Genomic DNA, 21792 nt, shown 5'->3' with positions numbered 1-21792 from the left:
ACATTTGGTCTGACATGGCTTTGTGAAACGCATCATTAACATTAAATTCATCAGCTTAGATGACCATGTTTACGCATAGGAGGTAGTGGAGTTGGTAAATAGGTATAAGAGATTGCTTTATCATATCGTATTTTGTTATATTTTTGTTGCTAAAGCTACCAAATCTGATAAATGAAGTGAAGATGGCCCTGAAGTCTCAGTGTTCGTCAACGTCAGTCAGCTCTGACTTGGAGGGTGAACAGGATTTGCCACAAAATAATTACAGAGGCCTCCCCACCGAAAGCAGTGTCCACAGAACAACAGGTAGTGTACTAGTTTTCTAGTACTAGTCAATGCTGTGCTGAAACGCTATTGTAATTGTTGTTGTTATTATATTCAAAGTGATCCAGTTGGTTAAGTGTCTTGCTCAGGGCCACAATAGTGGCAATTCCTGTCAGACTCACAACTTTCTGGTTCCTTTTGGAAGTCCAGATCCCTAAACAGTAGACCACCCCCATGCTGTTGTTTATTTGTCTAACTTGATATGTAGTCATGGACTGTGGGCCACTTTGATTCCTAACAGCAATGTTTTGCCTTTTATTTGTTTGTCTCACAGGAGCAACGTTGCAAAAAGTGTTGTCATGTTTGGCACTGATGGCTGCACCCTCCAGCATTGGTGCAGTGAGCCATGACAGTGTGTTCAAGGTATTTTGTTGTTGTTGTTGTTGTTGTTGTGTGTGTGTGTGTGTGTGTGTTTGCGTGTTTGCATTTTGTCGTCGCAAAGTTCAGTTTGATATCAAGTTGGAATTCTAAATTGCTCTTGTGGAGTACAGTTTGATTGTGTGTCACTTTGTGTTGAAATAAAAGTATTTCTGAATCAAATTTGTTCAAGTCATTGACTGAAATCATATATGATTAGTATATGCAGATATATTGTAATATTGACTGAAATCATGAATGATAATCATAGGTAGAGATATAACAGTATTATAGTTGTAATAAGAAACATATAAAGCTTAAAGAACAGGCACACAATTTCCCTATTAAAAACATATAAAATCTGTATTAAATTCACAAACAAATTATGCTAAATTTAAATCCTATATGACTAGAATATGATTCAATCTAAGAACTTCAAATGATTTATATATGAATATCAGTTATTTTCTATGAAAACCATATACCATTGCATACTGTTGACATGTAAAAATAATATAATACTTTCACAGTATTCATAGATGACCTAAAAATCCCCTACAAGTTGTATGTGTGCTTTTTAGTATGAAAGTGGCTATAATCGGTCTGATTTTGTATATGACATGTATTGGACTTGTATGAAACACAGAATGTAATTCTGGACGATTTAAGTAAGGAAGAGATGGTTGCTGTATATGAACCATACAGGTTTTTATTCATATGGGTTGAAGTCTCACCTGAAGTTAATGAAGCATACAAGGACTTCACTATTGTCCTTCAAAAGACCAAAACTACAATATGCTAGGATTTCCCATACTATGTATTGTGGTAGAAAAGATTTTCATACCTGTTTCAAAGACAAGAGTGTTATTGTGGACCTAATCACAAATCTTTAATAACACAAAAGGATAATCGAAGAAGACCACAATTCAATGCAAATTGCAAAAGCATAGCATAGCAAAGACAATAGTGGCAATTCCCCCCACCCCACCCCCACCTAAGGAAATATACAAGTATAAACACAGAAAATGTCAAAATAACAACAACGGAATCTAATACAACTTAAAATATCATGAAAACTTCAATATAAGAGTCCTTGGAACACACAAATACAGAATACCCATGAAACTAAGTACATTATTGTATTAATACAAGAGATGAACTCAGCAAGAACAAACTCTTTCAAACAATTTCTATTATCATAAGATGTTCAAATATGATCTTATATTTATACAGCACACACACACACACACAGAGTCAAAAAAAAAAAAAAAAAAATTGACAAACTACATGCATGTACAGGGATGACAAAGATTAATGTCATTCTGAATTACTCTCATTTCCACTGACCCATTGATTTCTTGTAGTAAATAAGTCCAGCAGCTGCTGTAATGACTCCCAGCACCAGAACAGATGACCCAATACCGATTTTGATCTTCTCAGAATCAGGAAGAGATGGATCTATAGGGTACACTTGTGTGTCAAATTGTGCTGACCACAAAATTAGTTCTAATATGAATTAGTATATCCTCTTACCCCAGTTTGTGATGATGGGTTGCGTTGAGCTGGCATGCTCCACCATACAAGAGATCTTTTCTCCAGATCTTGGGATGTACGCCATCTCAGAATGTACCTGGTAGTACCAGTCACCATCAGCCAGTTCCATAACAGAGGTCATTTCGGAGGTCATTACTTCACCATCTCTCAGCCAGGACACTTTGATGTGTTGTGGATAAAATTCATATGCGCTGCATATCAACATAGCTGGATAACTGCCACCAGACTGTTTCACTAAACTGAGCTTAACTTTTGGTTTCACTAAATGAAAGAGAGCAACATCCTAAATACACAGTTTCCAAAGCATCAATTTATATGTATGTGTGTGTGTGCCAAGTAGGTGTGGGGGGTAATTTGAGAAAATCCTAGAAATATCAATAATTTTTACTCACATTTTTACATTTAATAACGTTAGAATTAAATGCGTATTATTCATGGTGACTTTAAAACATTTTTTTAAATTAATATTTATTTTCTACTTCCTAGCATATGCTGTAGTATCTAGTAAAAATAACATAAATGTTAAAAACAAGTGTTACATAAGTGACAGAAAGTTCAGAGAAGAGTCACTTACCTGCTTTATCATGAAGAGCTTTTTCCCTCTTTTTAACATTAAATCTGCATTCTGTATCAATATATGTTCTCTCTGTTATCAGAAAAGGGCCATTGTTCCATCCCTCTGCAACACTTGTTCCATACTCATTAAACCCTTCAAAACTCCCCACAGTGCTGTTGAACTGTACAATCAGTTGTTTATTAAAATAAATGTCGTCAATAAAGACCATGTCACTGAGATCATGGGAGCTGTAGAAGCATCTTGACCAACGGGTTAAGTAATATTCATCATCTGAAAAAGAATGTAGAGGCAGAAAAAACACAGTTTTGTTAGATAAATATGTCAACAAGAAAATAGAGTCCGCCCTTGAAGGACCATCAAATCAAGTCACCCTTCTTAAGAGAAGGTTGCCGGAGTATAATTTTAAGGTAAGGTTAATAATTTACTCCTGCTACTACTGATAATAATGCAATTATTGTTGATATTTAATTATATTATTTTAGTACCTCTCATTTTACTTACCACTTTCTGCTCCAATAAATGCAGTCAGTGTCAAAACAAGATGACAACTCCAGTGCTTTAGCAGTGACATTTTCACTCAGACTGAATCCCTGCTCAATGTGCTGTGTTTATGTTCACTGATGTCTAAGATGACTTCAACCAGTTACTGCAGGTATATGTGTCAAGTGTTGCTAGGCAGGCTTCATTTGTCAACAAACACATTCCAGTGATTTTATATATATATATATAATTCCCAGCCCTAATCAAATTTATTCAACCCCCATTGCAAATCAGGTTTATTGTCAAAATTTACAGACTTTCAGTTGTTTGCAATGAGCAAATCAAACAAAGGTAATTGAAATAGCTCAACACAACAAATGTTTCAAGTGGTTTCCCCAAAATTCAACTGAAAATGGAACTTTTAGTGAAAATTATTCAACCCCTTCATGGCAAGCATCTTTAGTTCTTAGTAGAAGACCCTTTTGCTGTAATGACCTGCTGCAAACGAGATGCATAACCAGACACCAGCTTCTGGCAGCGTGAGGAAACTTAGCCCATTACTCATGAGCAATGGCAATTCAGTAATATTCTTGGGTTTGCGTGCTGCAACCACCTATGGGGGTTCAAACACAACCACCTATTTTCTATGGGGTTCAAGTCAGGTGACTGTGATGGTCACTGTAGAATCTTCCAGGATTTCTTCTGCAACCAAGCTTTGGTAGAATTTGAAGTATGCTTGGGATCATTGTCCAGTTGGAAGGTCCAATAACGCCCAAGCATTTACGTTTAGTCATTTAGCAGACACTTCAACAATCAACATGAGTACAACAGTATGCAAGTGCCATGTCAAGTCCCAGTTATCCCAGCAAAGTGCTCATATTTGTTTTATTAAATGGAGAGAGAGAATAGAAATAGAAAAAAATTGCTAATAGTGCTAACAGTGCTAATATTACTGGATCAAGTGTTGAAAAAAAAAATATGTCTTTAGCAGTTTTTTGAAAATGGCTAAAGACTCAGCTGCTCTGATAGAGCAAAGCAGGTCATTTCTGGTTGGTGTTGTTTGTCCCAGTGCAAATTAATATATCATTTTGTATATTATGGCAAATCAGAGGCAATTCAGGCAGTGTGCGTCTCCCTGACCACGTTATAACCTGGGGGGAGATACACATTCGCTGTGTGTTATGTGCCTCGGAGCTGTAGCAAATTAGCTCAAAAGGGAAATATTAAAAATTATCCATAACTTATGATTAATTATGAATATTTAGATCAGTTAATCGGATTAACTTGATGTAGCTACATTAACATTACAATTAATCAGTTTTTCCTGTAAACACTCAGTATTGATTATAAATTAATTCTAAGAAAATCATATTTTTCATGGCCACAGAAAAATAATTCTTTCTTAGCATTTACAGTGATTAGAGCATGTAACAAGATTTAAGTGACATTTATCTGCAGGCAGGGAGTCAGAACCAAATATGTATTGTACAGAAGTTTATTAACTACATCACAAACACTTGTCGGGCATCAGTGAGAAGGACAGGGCCTTCCTTATCAATACATCTTGGAGTTCCGGCATGGAAACCGCATGCGTGGTATTGTAACCACTGTTTTTTTTTTTGTTTTTTTTTGTTTTTTAATGAGACCTGTTTTATTATCTGTGCTACCTTGCCGACCAGCTTAGCACTTATGACTAAAAGCTATGTGTGCCATTGGCTACCTTACTGACTGGCTTAACACTAGAAATGCATGCTATGTGTTCTCATGAACAATAGATATAACGATGCAAGCTGATAGAAATAGAAACCCAGCAACCACCTAAGCAAGTATAATCAATAAATAATTTGATAATGATTAAATAACTCTCTATTATTTGATAAATGAAAAGCCATTTGGAGCAATAATGAATGACAGGAGTATGCTCTGACGCCGCATCAACACGTTTAAGCATAGGTTATAAAGCTAAATATACTCAGAGATACACACAATAGACCATTAAATTCATTAAAAAAGAAAAAATGTTTTCCTTTTTTACAAGGACAAACTTTAAGGAGCTGTCTAACCATTAAGCTTGATCAAAACAAAGTGCAATAAACTGTCATATATTGATTGCCTTGGTTCTAATCCTCAACATGTTTGCCTAACCGGTTCTGCAGGACAGGAACTTTATTTCATGAATAAAGGAGAATTAGAGCTCCAGAATGTCCCATTGTGGCAACAGCCACAATGGGAGGTGGGTGAACTCCATTGGATTTACATGACATGTACAGTTTCAACTCTATACTTGGGTCTGCTTCAAATAATTTACAGTTTTATAAACTGTTATTTTGCGACACTGCATGGTATCCATACTGCAGCTGACTGTTGTAAGACTCTGAAAGCGATTCAGTGATTGATTTATGAGGCACAAGTTATCCAAGTTGACAATTATGCTTTCTCTAATGGTAAAGCAGCAGATGTTTTTATTTATTCATGTGTAGGACAATAGCTCCATCCAAAATCACACAATTTCAGAGTAAGTATTCTTTTAAATATGCACTTATTTTTGTAATGAATAGTCCACTAAGGTTGCAGTTTTATAAAACAAAATACGTGAACAATCCATAAACCACACACAAAATAAACAAAAGACTTGACAAAGCTAAACTTGACTTGACTAGACGCATCAATCGGAGAATAAGACACATGTGTAATGATGGGTCAACAGAGTGGGGATCCATTTGCAGCTTTTATTAAGAATAGTATATACACAGGTAGAGCAGAGGCAGAGACGTAAACGGGGACAGGCAATGGTCGAGGCAGGCGGCAGACAAACGGTATCAGGAAGCAGGCAGAGATCAGGGCAGGCGGCAAACAAACACAGTCCAGTACACAGGCAAGGATCAAGGCAGGCGGCAGAGAATCACAAGAGGTAAACAGTCCAATCGGCAACAGTATAAACAATCCACAGAAACCGCTTAGAAATGATCACCGGGGCAAATCAAGACTTCACAAAGGGTGTGTGTGTGTGTGTGTGTGTCTTAAATAGTCCAGGTAATGATCTGCAGGTGTGTGTGGCAATTGGTGATTGGTGCATGTGATTGGAAGGGAGGATTATGGGAAGTGGAGTCCAGGAACTGACAGGCACAGACAGTGATCGTGACAACATGACTAGAACAAACCAATGAGAACATGACAAGAACAGGGGAAGCACAAGACATACAGGAAACATAATTATGAATAAACTTCAAAATAAAAGACATGAATTAAAAACCCAAAACAGACATGACAATTTTGTGAACGCTAAAAAAGTTAGTTCTATTTAGTATGTGTATGGTATGAATACAATCTGGTATACTAGGAAAATAAGCAAATTCAGCTGCATCCTCTCTGGCACACCTACACATTTTTGCATTGCAATTCACCAGAGCTGGTGAATTCATCATGGTGCAAGTTTTGAGCTATTTTAATGAAAACTTGAATAATTCTGTTACATGTTCCCTGTTTGTATGGACTTTTATTTCGTAGTTCTGTTGTACTTCTTTTTTCCTGTGCCATGTTTGTAGTGCCTTGTAGTTTTGTGGAGTGGTTTTTAGTCAATTCACATACAAATTTAAAGCGATGCAATTCAATTGTACAATGATGTAAAAATGGATGGATGGATGGACAAACCGCAGATCCAGATAGTTCCACAAATGCAAATTCTTCTCGTCATTCAAAATCAAAAGAACAATACTCATCTCTTTTTTTCACCTTTGTAAAAAAAAACAACAACAACAAAATGAAAACAGACATTGGCTATATAGTTTTCAACCAATTTATGAATAAGACTGGCAAATTACCGCTCCATTTCACAATGTCAAATGGAATTTGAGTTTGTCGTGCCACATCATGATTGGTTGCTGTATTATACACTGTAAAAAATACAAATGGAAAATGTAGTGGTAATTTTCTGCCAGGACATTATCCAGTAATTTCACAGAAATTTCCATTAAACCTAAAACATAACACAATGCGTAATTTAAAATATAAGTAAAAAACAAAACCGATATGGAAAATTCCATCATACTTGTACAGCACATTGTGCCCTATTTTTATGGATTTTTTTTTTTTTTTTTTTACAGTGTATCCAATAGGCCCAAATTACCCCAAAATACAGCAGCAGAGCTCACAATCAAGCAGTAACAGAATATAAAACATTTTTCCCATACATTCATTTTATCAACAACAGGAACAAGCACTGACATTCTGGAGCTCTAATTCTCCTTTATTCATGAAATAAAGTCCAGTTTATATATTTATATGAAGTTAAGTTCATTTTAATGAACTACAGTTATTACATACTGTAATAAAATGTTAGATTATTTTGTAAAGTTTTTAATTTTGCAAATTAATTTAATAAATCATTTACATTTCACATATTTATTCATTTACATGATTTTATCCAAATTCATTTTAATTTCACTATAATAGACTATTAAATTGTATTTTATTTTACTATGAATTATGAATGTTTGAGTCAAGACACTTTTATTTAAATAGCGCTTTTTACAATACATTTTGTTTTAAAGCAGCTTTACAGTGATAACAGGGTAATTATGCAACAAAGTTTGTTTCAGGTTTACAGCAGATCTAAAAGAAAATAGTGTAACTGTCCAGCTTAAGTAAGTTCAATATTGATTCATTTCCATTGTAAAAATCATTTGTTATTAATTTAATTAATTTATTTATACAGCAGCTCTGGAGAAAACAGTGATTGCATTGTCCAGCTCAGTTCAGCTCTCATACAATAGTGTCAATGCAGTTAGATCAATAATATTGTTGAATATTAAGTGTCCCTAACACTGTGGTAGCTTGTTAACCTCAGTAACTCATAATGGTCAGATGGTTTTTGTGTTACTGAGGTTAACGAGCTACCACAGAGTTGGACAGCTCTGAAATATTAATGATTCTAATGTCCATAATATCAAAAAGTAATGTAAGCATTAATTTGTGGGGGCAGTATGGAGTGTGAGAGAGGACAGTTTAAAAAAGCAAATGTAGAGAACAAAATGGCATGTGAACAAGCACCAGTTAGTCTAGCACAGTATATGTTGCAAGGTTTTATTATTATTATTATTTAAGAGAATAGAAAGTGTTAGTGTTAACTCATTGTATGCTAAACATGTCTAATTTGTATGTTATTAATTTTGCATTTATATTTAGAAAGAAACTACACCCCCATATGAAACTGATAATGCAAAAAAAAAAAAAAAAAAAAAAGCTACAGATTTAATCCAGGTTTATGCATGTTGTACATATTTATACACCAACAATGCTACCTATCATGAATGACAGACAAGTGAACTGTAGCATTGTTTTCAAAGCTCAGTTACAATACAATTAATAGATATTTTCAACATTTCTTTATATAGCTCAGTTGTCCCTTGCATTCTTTCCTTTAATAAAGAAGAAAGTTCCAGCAGCAACTCCCAGCAGCCCCAGAGTCAGACCCACTCCACACAACACTGCTGGACCAACACTTGGGAGGGCAAGATCAACATCTGGAAAATATATGCCAATGCATGAATATGATAATATGATAAAAATCTGAACGCACACACGCACACACACACACACACATACATACATACAGTATTGTGCAAAAGAACCCCCCCCCCCCCCCAAACGGATTTAAGCCAGTTATTTATATCTTCTGCTGTAGCGTGTCAGTAGGAAATATCAGTTTACATTTCCAAACATTCCTTTTGCAATTAATTGTAATAATCTAATGAGATTTTTGTATGTACAAGGAGTCTGACAAAAGCCGGAGATCTGATCTCACCATCATCGAATCTGTCTGTGATTACATGAAGAAACAGAAAAAACTGACTAAATTAAGAAGAACAGTAGCAAGATGCTTGAAGAAACCTACCTGCAAAGCTACAGTAATGTGAAAAGTTTTCAGCACTTGTGTAAGTGCTGTAAAATAAGGATGCTTTCAAAAATAATGTCATAAATAGATTTTATCAATTAACTTCTACTGACCTCGCCCTCCGGGCGACTAAGGTGACAGCGTGCTCCGTTGATCAAGCGATGGCCACTTTAGTGGTCCAGGAGCACCACCTATGGCTGAACCTCACGGATATGAGTGAAACTGATAAATATCGGTTCCGGGACTCCCCCATATCTCAGGTCAGCCTATTCGGCTGCAGTCCCTCCACCTGCTCGTCGTCGAGGGCGCCTGCGTTGTCCTCCGCCACTGCGAAGTCTGCCAAGCAGCAGCTTCCACCTAGCAGACAGCAGGGAGCTAGCCGTGGACGAGGTGCCCAGCCCGCAGCCAAGCCAGGTGGCAAAAGATCCAGGAAGCAGTCCTGAGACGGGCGACCTCGAAAAGAGGAAGACAGCTCTTCGGGAGACAATGACCGCATCGCTCCCTCCCCCAGAGGAGGGCCAGGTGGAGAATCTTTTGTTTCATTCTGTTTCTGTTCTGGTACCCAAATCTTCACTAAAACAGCTGTTTTCCATTCCTCCAGGTCCCAAGAGGGCGCGTGTCTGGTGGTGTGCAATGCTATGCCCCGCCACCCTCAGCCCCCTCCCACCTCGCCAACAGGTGGCAGTGTGTGTGTCTAGGCTGCCCTTTCTGCGCTGTCTCCCATTGACCTTGTCAACTCGCAGAGTCAAACCCCACTTTGGGCCGTGCTGCCGTCCGAGTCCAGTCCCTCTGCTCCGCCTCGCTGCCCCACCCCGGGTACGTCTGTGGTGCCATTGGTCCTGCTGGCTCGGAGTCTGGGAGCTTGGTTAACGCTCCCCAGCCCATCCTGCTGGCTCATCCGCACGATAAGACCCGGCTACGCGATTCAGTTCGCCTGGCATCCCCCGGTGTTCAGGGGCGTTCACTTCACTCTTGTATCTGTGAATGATGCCCCTGTGCTTCAGGTGGAGATTGCAGTACTCCTGGCGAAGGAAGCAATAGGGCCGGTCCCTTCAGCCGATATGAAGTCAGGGTTCTACAGCCCCTACTTCATTTTACCCAAGAAAGGCGATGGGTTACAGCCAGTCTTGGATCTATGAGTCCTGAATCGGTCCCTTCACAGGCTGCCATTCAAGATGTTGATGCAGAAACGCATTTTCGAATGCATACGTTCCCAAGATTGGTTTGCATCGATCAACCTAAAGGACGCATACTTTCATATCCCTCAGGGAACGTGGCGTTCGCATTCTCAACTATCTTGACGACTGGCTCATTCTAGCCCACTCATGAGAGCAGCTATGCGAACACAGGGATCTAGTGCTAGCACACCTCAGCTGGTTGGGTCTTTGGGTCAGCTGGGAAAAGAGCAAACTCACCCCAGGATAGAGCCTGTCACACCGAGCTGCTGTCGTACCCTCGCACCATGAGCCTTTGTAATCAGCTGAGTTGAAAACTCTGTTCTTTAAGACAGTTCTCCTGGTTGCATTGGCCTCTATCAAGAAGGTAGGGGACCTGCACACATTTTCAGTTGACTAATCATGCCAAGAATTCGGTCCGGCTGATTCTCATGTTATCCCGGCCTGGATATGTGCCCAAGGTTCCTACCACTCCCTTCAGAAATCAGGTAGTGAACCTGGAAGCTCTGCCTTAGGAGGAGGCAGAACCCAGCCCTGGCTTTGCTTTGTCCTGTCTGCGCTTTGCGCTTGTATGTGGACAGAACGCAAAGCTTTAGGACCTCAGACCAGCTATTCGTCTGTAACGGAGGCCAGCAGAAGGGAGAGGCTGTCTCCAAGCAGAGGATGGCCCACTGGATAGTGGATGCCATTGCCTTGGCTTATCAATCCCAAGGCGTGTCTTGCCTGCTCGGGTTGACTGCTCACTCCACCAGAGTAGTAGCTTCTTCCTGGGCGCTGGCGCATGGCACCTTACTGATAGATATATGTAGAGCTGTGGGCTGGGCGACACCTAACACGTTCGTTAGATTTTATAGCCTCTATGTGTAACCGGTTGCTTCCCGCATGCTCGCCCCTAGTGGCCAGTAATGCCTGGAGCCCCCGTTGTGTCTCCTTGCAGCGCAATTCCCCTCTTGGAATGCGCTATTGCTCCAGTGAGTTCCCCGCTTGGTGATCCCTGTTGAGTTCCCCCTTGCGGCTTCAGACATTGGGGAGTGTCTGTTGCTAGGCCAAGCACTCGTTAACTTGCCTGTGCTAGACTGGGTACCATATGTTGTGACTCCGGTCCCATATGTGTATATCTCCACGGTAACCTCCCTATACGGTGAGTCCGTGTCTTTCCCTTGGCAGAGTCTGCTCTGCTGTCCCTGCCAGATGTGTCTCCCCCCTATGTTGGCTGGGGCCATCCCATGGACTTCCATATGTGCACTGCTCACGGCAAGTCCATATGAGTATTCCACGTAATACCTCCCCTTGGGTAGGTTGTGTTCTCCGCAGCGTCCCCTGTGAGCACACTTTCCCAGTGTTATCCAAGTCTTACTGAATGGGTCATGCGGAACAGCAGTAGACTCTGTTGGCGTAAGCCCGGTCCCATCTTCCGCCCCAAGGTGTGGGGGGATGCTGAGGCTTACGTTGGCCGCTGGAAGGGGTCAGTAACTGTGGCGTTTATTAGGGATCCCAATTCATTGGTTCATTTCTGACATACGTTGAACATGACCAATTGAAAGAGAACGGAGGAGGGAACTCTCTGAAGGAGGGAACGGAGACGTACGTCCTGTCGGCACAGTTCCTGTGCCACCGCTGAGCACAGGCCACATGCTCGTCTCCTCAGCAAAAAACAGTGCGAGTGCACTTGCTTCCGCATTTATACCCGCACTGTGGGGCGGGTCGTGTGACGCAAAACTCACACGCCAATGTGCATTCGTTCATTTGGTTTACACTCAAAGGTGATTGGGCTCTCATGCGATATCCCAATTCGTCGGTTCACTTCTGATGTATGTCTCCATTCCCTCTTTCAGGGAATGAGGGTTACATACTTTTCCGAGACGTTTTTGTCCAGGTATACTTGCACATATTTTTTCAGGCAGATTTGCAGGCAGGTTTCTTCAAGCATCTTGGAGTTCTTCAGAATTTAGTCTGTGTCAGTTTTTTCTGTATGTAATCTCAGATAGACTCGATGATGGTGAGATCAGATCTCCATGTGGAGCATATATATATATTATAATATATACTGTATATACAGTATATATCAACATTTGAAGTGGGTCAAAAAAGTTCATCAAAGTTGTCCTAACAACTAAGTTGTCTTAAGAAGAAGGTTTTAGGACAACTTTGATGAAAGGTTTTGATTCACTTCAAATGTTGACTACTGTATATATACACATATGCAGTGCCCTCTATAAGTATTGGGACAGTAAAGACAAAATTGCTCTGTTAGCTGTGGTATCAAGACATCTATAAATACCACCAGCTGAAGAGGAGACTAAAAGCAGAAACTCCCCAAAACAAGCAACCATTGAAAATGGCTGCATTAAAGGCCTGGAAAAGCATTTCAAAGTGTGAAACAAAGAGTCTGGTGATGTCTATGGGTCACAGACTCACTCCTATGATTGCTTGCAAGGGACTTTTTATTTTAATTAAATATTAGCTTTTACACTTTTACATTTGCTTTAAGTTAAACCGTCCCAATACTTATGCACACATTAGGCAGAGGGATGAAACTCTAAAAGTGCTGCACTTCTTAGTTGGTAAAACATTTTGTTTTAAAACAGTCAATAATAAAATGTGACATTCTGTACTTCTGCCTCATATTAATCATATTTATAGAAGTCTTGACACCACAATTAATTATATATATATATATATATATATATATATATATATATATATATATATATATATATATACATATATATATACAGTTGCAAGAAAAAGTATGTGAACCACTTGCAGAATCTGAAAATGTGAATAATTTAACAAAATAAGAGAGATCATACGAAATGCATGTTATTTTTTATTTAGTACTATCCTGAGTAAGATATTTTACATAAAATATGTTTACATATAATCCACAAGACAAAAAAAAAAAAAAAAAAAAAAAATCACTGAATTTATTAAAATAACCCAGTTCAAAAGTTTGTGAACCATTGATTCTTAATTATGTGTGTGGTTACCTGGATGATCTACAACTGTTTTTTTGTTTTGTGATGGTTGTTCATGAGTCTCTTGTTTGTTCTGAACAGTTAAACTGAGCTCTGTTCTTCAGAAAAATCCTCCAGGTCCTGCAGATTCTTCAGTTTTCAAGCATTATTTGCATATTTGAACCCTTTACAGCAGTGACTGAATGATTTTGAGATCTGTCTTCCGGGAAACATGCAAGTATCTTCTGTTGCTTCCGAAGTACTAAATGAAAAAAATTGATATTTAAACGAAATAAGAAATATGTGGACATCTTCATCCTGTTCAAAAGTTTTCACCCCCCAACTCTTAATGCATTGTGTTTCTTTCTGGAGCATCAGTGAATGTTTGAACCTTTTTTAATAGTTGTGTTTGAGTCCCTCAATTGTCCTCAGTGTGAAAAGACGGATCTCAAAATCATATAGTCGCTGGTAGAAAGGGTTCAAATATGCAAAAAATGCTGGAAAACTGAAGAATCTGCAGGACCTGGAGGATTTTTCTGAAGAACAGAGCTCAGTTTAACTGCTCAGAACGAACAAGAGACTCATGAACAACCATCACAAAACAAACAAACAGTCGTAGATCGTCCAGGTAACCACACACAGTATTAAGAATCAATGGTTCACAAACTTTTGAATGGGCTAATTTTAATAAATTCAGTTATTTTTTTTGTCTTGTGGATTATATGTAAACATCTTTTATGTAAAATATCTTACTCAGGACAGTACTAAATAAAAAATAACATGCATTTTGTATGGTCTCTCTTATTTTGTTAAAATTTTTCACATTTTCACAGATTCTGCAAGTGGTTAACATACTTTTTCTTGCAACTGTGTATATACAGTGGGTACGGAAAGTATTCAGACCCCCTTAAATTTTTCACTCTTTGTTATATTGCAGCCATTTGCTAAAATCATTTAAGTTCATTTTTTTCCTCATTAATGTACACACAGCACCCCATATTGACAGAAAAACACAGAATTGTTGACATTTTTGCAGATTTATTAAAAAAGAAAAACTGAAATATCACATGGTCCTAAGTATTCAGACCCTTTGCTCAGTATTTAGTAGAAGCACCCTTTTGATCTAATACAGCCATGAGTCTTTTTGGGAAAGATGCAACAAGTTTTTCACACCTGGATTTGGGGATCCTCTGCCATTCCTCCTTGCAGATCCTCTCCAGTTCTGTCAGGTTGGATGGTAAACGTTGGTGGACAGCCATTTTTAGGTCTCTCCAGAGATGCTCAATTGGGTTTAAGTCAGGGCTCTGGCTGGGCCATTCAAGAACAGTCACGGAGTTGTTGTGAAGCCACTCCTTCGTTATTTTAGCTGTGTGCTTAGGGTCATTGTCTTGTTGGAAGGTAAACCTTCGTCCCAGTCTGAGGTCCTGAGCACTCTGGAGAAGGTTTTCGTCCAGGATATCCCTGTACTTGGCCGCATTCATCTTTCCCTCGATTGCAACCAGTCGTCCTGTCCCTGCAGCTGAAAAACACCCCCACAGCATGATGCTGCCACCACCATGCTTCACTGTTGGGACTGTATTGGACAGGTGATGAGCAGTGCCTGGTTTTCTCCACACATACCGCTTAGAATTAAGGCCAAAAAGTTCTATCTTGGTCTCATCAGACCAGAGAATCTTATTTCTCACCATCTTGGAGTCCTTCAGGTGTTTTTTCATGTGTCTTGCACTGAGGAGAGGCTTCCGTCAGGCCACTCTGCCATAAAGCCCCAAGTGGTGGAGGGCTGCAGTGATGGTTGACTTTCTACAACTTTCTCCCATCTCCCGACTGCATCTCCGGAGCTCAGCCACAGTGATCTTTGGGTTCTTCTTTACCTCTCTCACCAAGGCTCTTCTCTCCCGATAGCTCAGTTTGGCCGGACGGCCAGCTCTAGGAAGGGTTCTGGTCGTCCCAAACGTCTTCCATTTAAGGATTATGGAGGTCACTGTGCTCTTAGGAACCTTAAGTGCAGCAGAAATTTTTTTGTAACCTTGGCCAGATCTGTGCCTTGCCACAATTCTGTCTCTGAGCTCTTCAGGCAGTTCCTTTGACCTCATGATTCTCATTTGCTCTGACATGCACTGTGAGCTGTAAGGTCTTATATAGACAGGTGTGTGGCTTTCCTAATCAAGTCCAATCAGTATAATCAAACACAGCTGGACTCAAATGAAGGTGTAGAACCATCTCAAGGATGATCAGAAGAAATGGACAGCACCTGAGTTAAATATATGAGTGTCACAGCAAAGGGTCTGAATACTTAGGACCATGTGATATTTCAGTTTTTCTTTTTTAATAAATCTGCAAAAATGTCAACAATTCTGTGTTTTTCTGTCAATATGGGGTGCTGTGTGTAGATTAATGAGGAAAAAAAAAGAACTTAAATGATTTTAGCAAATGGCTACAATATAACAAAGAGTGAAAAATTTAAGGGGGTCTGAATACTTTCTGTACCCACTGTATATATATATATATATATATATATATATATATATATATATATATATATATGTGTGTGTGTGTGTATAGCAAAAAAATCTACTGAAATCTAATGTCCATTTGTTTTTGAAAATCACTCTCACCCCATATTTTGGTCTTAGGTTTGCCATTGAGGGCTCTGTGGTTCACAGTGCAGCTATAAACATCTCCTTCAATGGGTGTAAACTTAAGAGTGGAGAAGACGGTGAAGGTACCATCTGTCTTTGGACGGTACTGACTTAAACTCATGCCTTCTGTCAAATTAACACTATTCTTATTCCATGAGATGCTGACAGCTGGAGGATAGAAGCCGGTCACATGACAGATGAGGGTGTTCTGAACACCCAGGTGTACATCATCCTTTGGATAGATGGAAGTCTGGGGAGCATCTAGAAACAAATATCTTTATTCATTCATTCTTTAGTTTGTTAAAAAAAAAAAAAAAAATTATACACATCAGCCTACTGTATATATAAACTTCTGAGGCTAAATGTGATGGCACTGAATAATAATTTAGATTATAGTTCATTTCATTTGTTTCCACACAGATTAAATAATCACATTATGGTGAAATTTTATATTACTGTTCCATTTGTCAGGGGGTTATAAAGAGATTCATCAATGACTAATCGGGGAGTGATGAGAAAAACTGTCTTGTCTCGTTAGCTACCCGTCTCGTCACACCCCTAATGACTAATAAGAAAAATGACATGAGTCAAATCTATTAAAATAAAACCTATGTTAATCTCACTATAGACTATTCTATTCTATTTACCACTTTACTTAACATTTTCCAATGGAATTTTGGCTGCTTGTGCCGCATCACAATTAGTTGGTGCATTGTACATGACAATTGGTCATCAATGAATTATGTAATATATTTAAAAATGTAATATGTGCATTTTAATTGAATCAACACAAATGATCACTAAGAGAGCCATACAGAAGCCTGTATGGTTTGCAGTTCTCGATCGCTCTTGTGAACAGCCAGTGTGGTCACAGTTATGAATATGAAACTTATGACAAAACTCCTTGAATTTTATTTTATAGTGGGCAAAATAATTACAACAAAAAGTAAAAAAAAACAAAAAAACAATAGTAGTCAGCAAACAAACTGTGTCAGAATGCCAGTCCTAGCCCAAAGCAAGACACAAACCCATAGCAACGCGTCATGGTGATTAATTACTTTTTGTACACATTGTCATATTAATTATAATTCAAATGCATTTTGTTTTATTGACCAAAAATTATTGTTGATAATTGTTGAGAGGGGTACTTTTAATTTATTAATAACTAGGCACCTCTGCACGTGCCTGGCTGTTAGATCTAGATACCTGTTCCCTATCAAAAGCTACTCTCAAAGTAGCTATGGAAATATCTTTGTTTGACTGGTTGTGAAGCACATATGGCAAACATACTTTAATAACCTCTGATGTTGACATCATTGGAATGTGCACATCAGAGTCTATAAATAGCCATGAAACGAGTCCGCTTTCTGGTTTCTTTGTCTTCACAGAACTGCATTGTGTGCCATGTGTGCTACCTCTCTCTACAAGCTTTTTTATTAGGAGTTAGTTTTGTCTGGCAGGAGTGAAGCCTTTCTCACTCTCTTTCTTTATATAATGAAAAGAAAAGAGAGTTATCATGTCGAGAGAATCCACTAAGAGATGCGTGCCGCCCTGTTTACAACCAATCTCAGAGGATGATCCATATGAGTTCAGCATCACTTGTCTGGGGGAACATCACGCCTCAAGGGGACTTATTTCCCATCAAAGTGCTCCACTCGCCTTTTTTTCGGAAAGAGTGAACCTTTGCTTTCTCAATGATGAGATGAAACAGTGTTTTGATCTAGCTGAAGGGCAAGACATGGGTCTTCCCCTTTCTTCAGACTGGGCTGAGGACATTAGTTCTCTTGGGTAAATGGAGATCGAGTGCACTGCCTCTAAAGCATTCCTCTCGTGATTGTTGGATGAGCTGCTTGAGGTAGTGACTCGCACTGTGGACAGTCTTCAGTTAGACTGGCCACAGGAACAAGAGACCCCCAGACAACTGAAGTTAGATGACAAATTTCTGTCGGGTGGCCAAAGGGAGCCACCAGACTGATGGTCCTTCCTCTTCTGTCAAGATCACAATGACAAATCATCAAAGTCACGGAATAAGACCTATTCTTCCCATGTCCTTATTCTTCCCATGTCTTTGTGCCTGCGACATTGGTTTATTCGACTGTCGTTGGTGCAAAGGCACAGGGTTATACGATGATGTCTCAGGTTGAAGAGAAGCTTGCGGGCTATCTCTCCCCTGGCAGTGCATCATTTTTAAAGAACCCAACGCTCCCCTCTGTGCCATGCAAGGTTACATCCACGCTGGTGGGGAAAGCATTTCAGGAAGCAGGTCAGGCTGGTGCTGCCCTGCACACCATGGTGATGTTCCAGGCTGACCTGCTAAAAGAACTGAGCAGGGGAAACGTCAGCAAGGAGGTGTTCACTGTGCTGCGCCGAGCCGAGTCACAGACTTGTCTCTTCACATGACCAAGCAAACGTCTATGCTATTCCATGGGTGCCATGGAGAGACATCTGTAGCTCAACCTCATTGCCATAAAGGAGAAGGATAAGATGTTCCAACTTTATGCCCCCGTGTCGCCTTCCAGCCTATTTAACGATTCTGGTCAGGGCAGTCGGCCACCCAGCCCCAACCAAATTCAGCTTCTAAAAAAAGAGAATCTCAGAAACAGAGTGTGGCAAGTCGTGCTTCTTCTCTAAGAGCCTAGGAACCAACATGCTACTCTCCACCACCAAAAAAGCTGGACCTGAGATCTCAGCAAAAAAGAAGAAGTCCTGAGGGACAGGGTGTGTAAAAATACATCTAAAGCAAGCTCCTTCCTGACACCCTCACACCACTGTTTCATCCCGCCACCTTCAGTGTTTCAGGGGGCAGAGGTTTTCAGAGAAATGTTTAATATTCAGTTGCTTCCTGCCGTTTCCCTTGACATGAGATATTTAACATCCCCCCCAAAAAGAAGTGTCAAAATTAGTGCCCCTTTTAGAGAAGTTGGCAGCGTGGAAACTGTCACGGTTCATGGGTTCACTGACTCGCCCTCGTGTGGATGTTTGAGGATGTGCGTGAGTATATTGTGTGGGCGTTACCTTGTTTATGACTGATTGTGATCTGTGTCAGCTGTTTCTTGTTTCAGTGTTCTATTTAATGTGTGTGCCAACGTGTCGTGTTTGTCAGATCGTTGCAGGCTGTCCTGGGGTGTGCTCGCTCCCTTCCTTTGTGTCTTCCCGGATTTTGGATTCTCTGGACTGTTTGTGTGTTGCCCTGTTTTCTGGGCTGGATTATTCCCTCGGTCTCTGGTACCCATTGCAGCCCTGCGTCACCCAGCCCACCACCTTCGGTTTCACACCTGCTAATGTTCTCTTGTTTATTGTTCTCTGAACATCTGTCAATAAACCTGTATTTACATTTGGATCTTCTGTACTTCTTTGTTGCTGACGCTGACAGAAACTACTGCCAAACATATCTCCTTGGGCTTTGAGAACCATAGAAAAAGGCTACAGTATACAGTTTGCGCACTGCCCTCAGCATTTCAAATGCATGGTCTCCACTACTGTGAACCTGGAGCAGGCACATTTCCTGGCACAAGAATTGCAAACTCTACTGGAGAAGTATGTTCCCCTCTCTCAGAGAGAGAGAGAGAGTCAGGCTATTACAGCCAGTATTTTTTGGTTCCCAAAAAAGATGGGGCTGTCCGATTTTAGACCTTCATAGTCTTGAAGATTGGTTTGTCATAATTGACCTCAAGGATGCATATTTTCATGTAGAAATTCTGCGGGTTCATCCATTCAGCCTAGCTTTGTCACCAAGCAACAAACACAACAAACACAAAATGCATGGATGCAGCGCTGGCTCTGTTGCGACTCCAGGTCATCTGCATTTTTAATTACAAACTCGACGGGCTGATTTTGACCCAGTCTCAAGAGCTTGACCTTCGACATTAAGATGTCATTCTAGCTCATCTTCAATCTCTGGAGTTGAGACTCAACGCCAAGAAAAGCGTTCTCTCTCCAGCCCAGAGGACAACGTATTTAGGTGTTGTGGTGGACCCGGTCACCATGCAGGCACAGTTGTCTCCCACATGTGTGCAGTCCATCTTAAGCACCCTAAGCAATGTCAGGCTAGGTCAGCAGAATACCATTCATAATTTTCAAAGAATTCTGGGTCTTATGGCAACTGCATCCTCTGTGATACCTTTGGGCTTTCTGCACATGAGACTGTTTCAGTTGTGGCTCAGAGCCAGGGGATTTCATCCAAGGGCCAATCCCCAAAGGCGAATTAGGGTTACGTACTGCGGGCTTCGTAACCTTTCTATGTGGCTCAGACCCCAGTTCCTCACCTTGGGTCCCACTCTTGTTGTGTGTTATCGTAACAAGATGCTAATGACAGACGCTTCCTTGACGGGCTGGAGAGCGTCTTTAGATGGCTGTCCAGCCCAAGGGATCTGGGGCCTCATTTATAACCGTTGCGTACGCACAAAACAGGCCCTGAAAGAGGTGTACGCCAGTTCCTATGCATAAGTTGTGATTTATAAAAACAAACTTGACAGGAAAATTTGCGCACTTCCACGCAAACTCTGACACATGCGTACGAACATTTTGGAGACAGGGCAGTTTGGCGACACCGATGGTGAGCTGAGGGACTGACGGCAGATGAAGGAAAACCACTTTAAATCCCCATTATGAGTCCTAATCATAAATGCAGTGCATGTTCACAATAACAGTTTAAATAAATAAAAGAATGACTTAAACTCGTGTGGAAACTCATGTTTTCATTTTGATATACACATTTACATTAATATTACACTTTCACTAATGACGATAAGCACTGGAATTACATTATGCAGTCATTACACAGAAGTTAAACAAAACTGATATGAATTTAGATAGTAGATGTGCTTCATTCGATCACTTTTCCTGTGACACCCTGTTTTAATGACAGCGAGGAGTGATAGGAGAACAATAATTCCTCTTAAAATAAACTGCAGATGTTATGACAAAATATTTTAACGAGAACGATGATCAGTGATGCACACTTAACTTCGATATTATGGAAGACAGTGCTGGATTCGGTGGTCGAACGGTCCGTTGTCCAGTTTGAATAGGTCCAATGATAATAGCTTACTGTACAACCACAGCTGCACGGAGGTGTTCATGTCACGTGAAGGCATCTTCAAACAATTACCACTGTATTTGAAGGATACAATTTGAGGAAAACGGTAAGTTTCCTTTTTAAAATACTTTCTTAGTCTCGCCAAGTCAGACAATTTTATTTACACTGCAATAAAGTAGGCCTATCTGTTTCCACTAAAAATAGCCTATAAACGTCCTAAAAGATATGTTCACCTTATCAGTAAAACTGCATAAATTTGATTTGAATTGTTTAAAACAATTACAATTCTAAAAACTCTATTCTAAAAACCTTTATCTGAAGTATTTACAATTTTGTTTATATGGATATTTTGATATATTTATTTTAAAACATAAAGAGGATATTGAATGCTTTTTATCAATGTAGTGTATTGCACAAATGGCATTTATAGTCAGTATCTAATATTTTCTAATGTCTTGACATTTGACAGTGTTAACCACTGTGTCACGTGGATGGGAATATGCATGGAAATGATATGCAGATGAGGTTATGCATAGTAAAACTAGGCGTCGTAAGCTCCATATATGGTGATTTCGGGGAGGAGACAGGGTGGAGATGCACATACACACAATCTTCCGCTGGCTGGGATTTATAAAGGGATCTATAAAGTTTTATAAATCGGAAAATTTTTGTGCGTACGCAGAATCTAGCTTTTGCGCGTACGTACAATTTTAGGATGAAATCTATGGAAAGTTTTATAAATGAGGCCCCTGGAGAGGCCGTCATCTAGATTGGCACATCAATTGTCTCAATTGTCTGATG

At 39.7% G+C, this 21792-nt stretch overlaps 2 protein-coding genes across 3 annotated transcripts in view; both read right to left on the bottom strand.

Moving 5' to 3' along the window:
* Nucleotides 1-1369: 1369 nt before the first annotated feature.
* Nucleotides 1370-3398, bottom strand: LOC127511249 (H-2 class II histocompatibility antigen, E-S beta chain-like). Of its 2 annotated transcripts, none has more exons than XM_051892062.1 (4): nt 3311-3398; nt 2807-3079; nt 2212-2493; nt 1370-2136 (listed from the first exon to the last, which is right to left on the bottom strand). In XM_051892062.1, exons 1-4 carry the CDS (start codon nt 3378-3380, stop codon nt 2012-2014), a joined length of 750 nt encoding a protein of 249 aa, XP_051748022.1. In that variant the 5' UTR covers nt 3381-3398; the 3' UTR covers nt 1370-2011. The 2 variants fall into 2 exon arrangements, with proteins under 2 accessions (XP_051748022.1, XP_051748024.1); XM_051892064.1 differs by having other exon boundaries at nt 2212-2391.
* A 2634-nt stretch (nt 3399-6032) lies between these two features.
* LOC127511251 (H-2 class II histocompatibility antigen, I-E alpha chain-like) overlaps nt 6033-21792 on the bottom strand; it is a 32204-nt gene continuing 16444 nt past the window's right edge. Inside the window, exons 3-4 of the mRNA XM_051892067.1 lie at nt 15930-16214; nt 6033-8811 (exon numbers count right to left, since the gene is read on the bottom strand). Coding sequence (XP_051748027.1) covers nt 8684-8811; nt 15930-16214 — 413 coding nt within the window. The 3' untranslated portion in view covers nt 6033-8683. The remainder of the gene's footprint in view (nt 8812-15929; nt 16215-21792) is intronic.

This window comes from Ctenopharyngodon idella, chromosome 4 (assembly GCF_019924925.1).
Source record: "Ctenopharyngodon idella isolate HZGC_01 chromosome 4, HZGC01, whole genome shotgun sequence".
NCBI lineage: Eukaryota > Metazoa > Chordata > Actinopteri > Cypriniformes > Xenocyprididae > Ctenopharyngodon > Ctenopharyngodon idella.
Note: the sequence above shows the minus strand (reverse complement) of the source record. Positions and strands in the feature narration are given on the sequence as shown.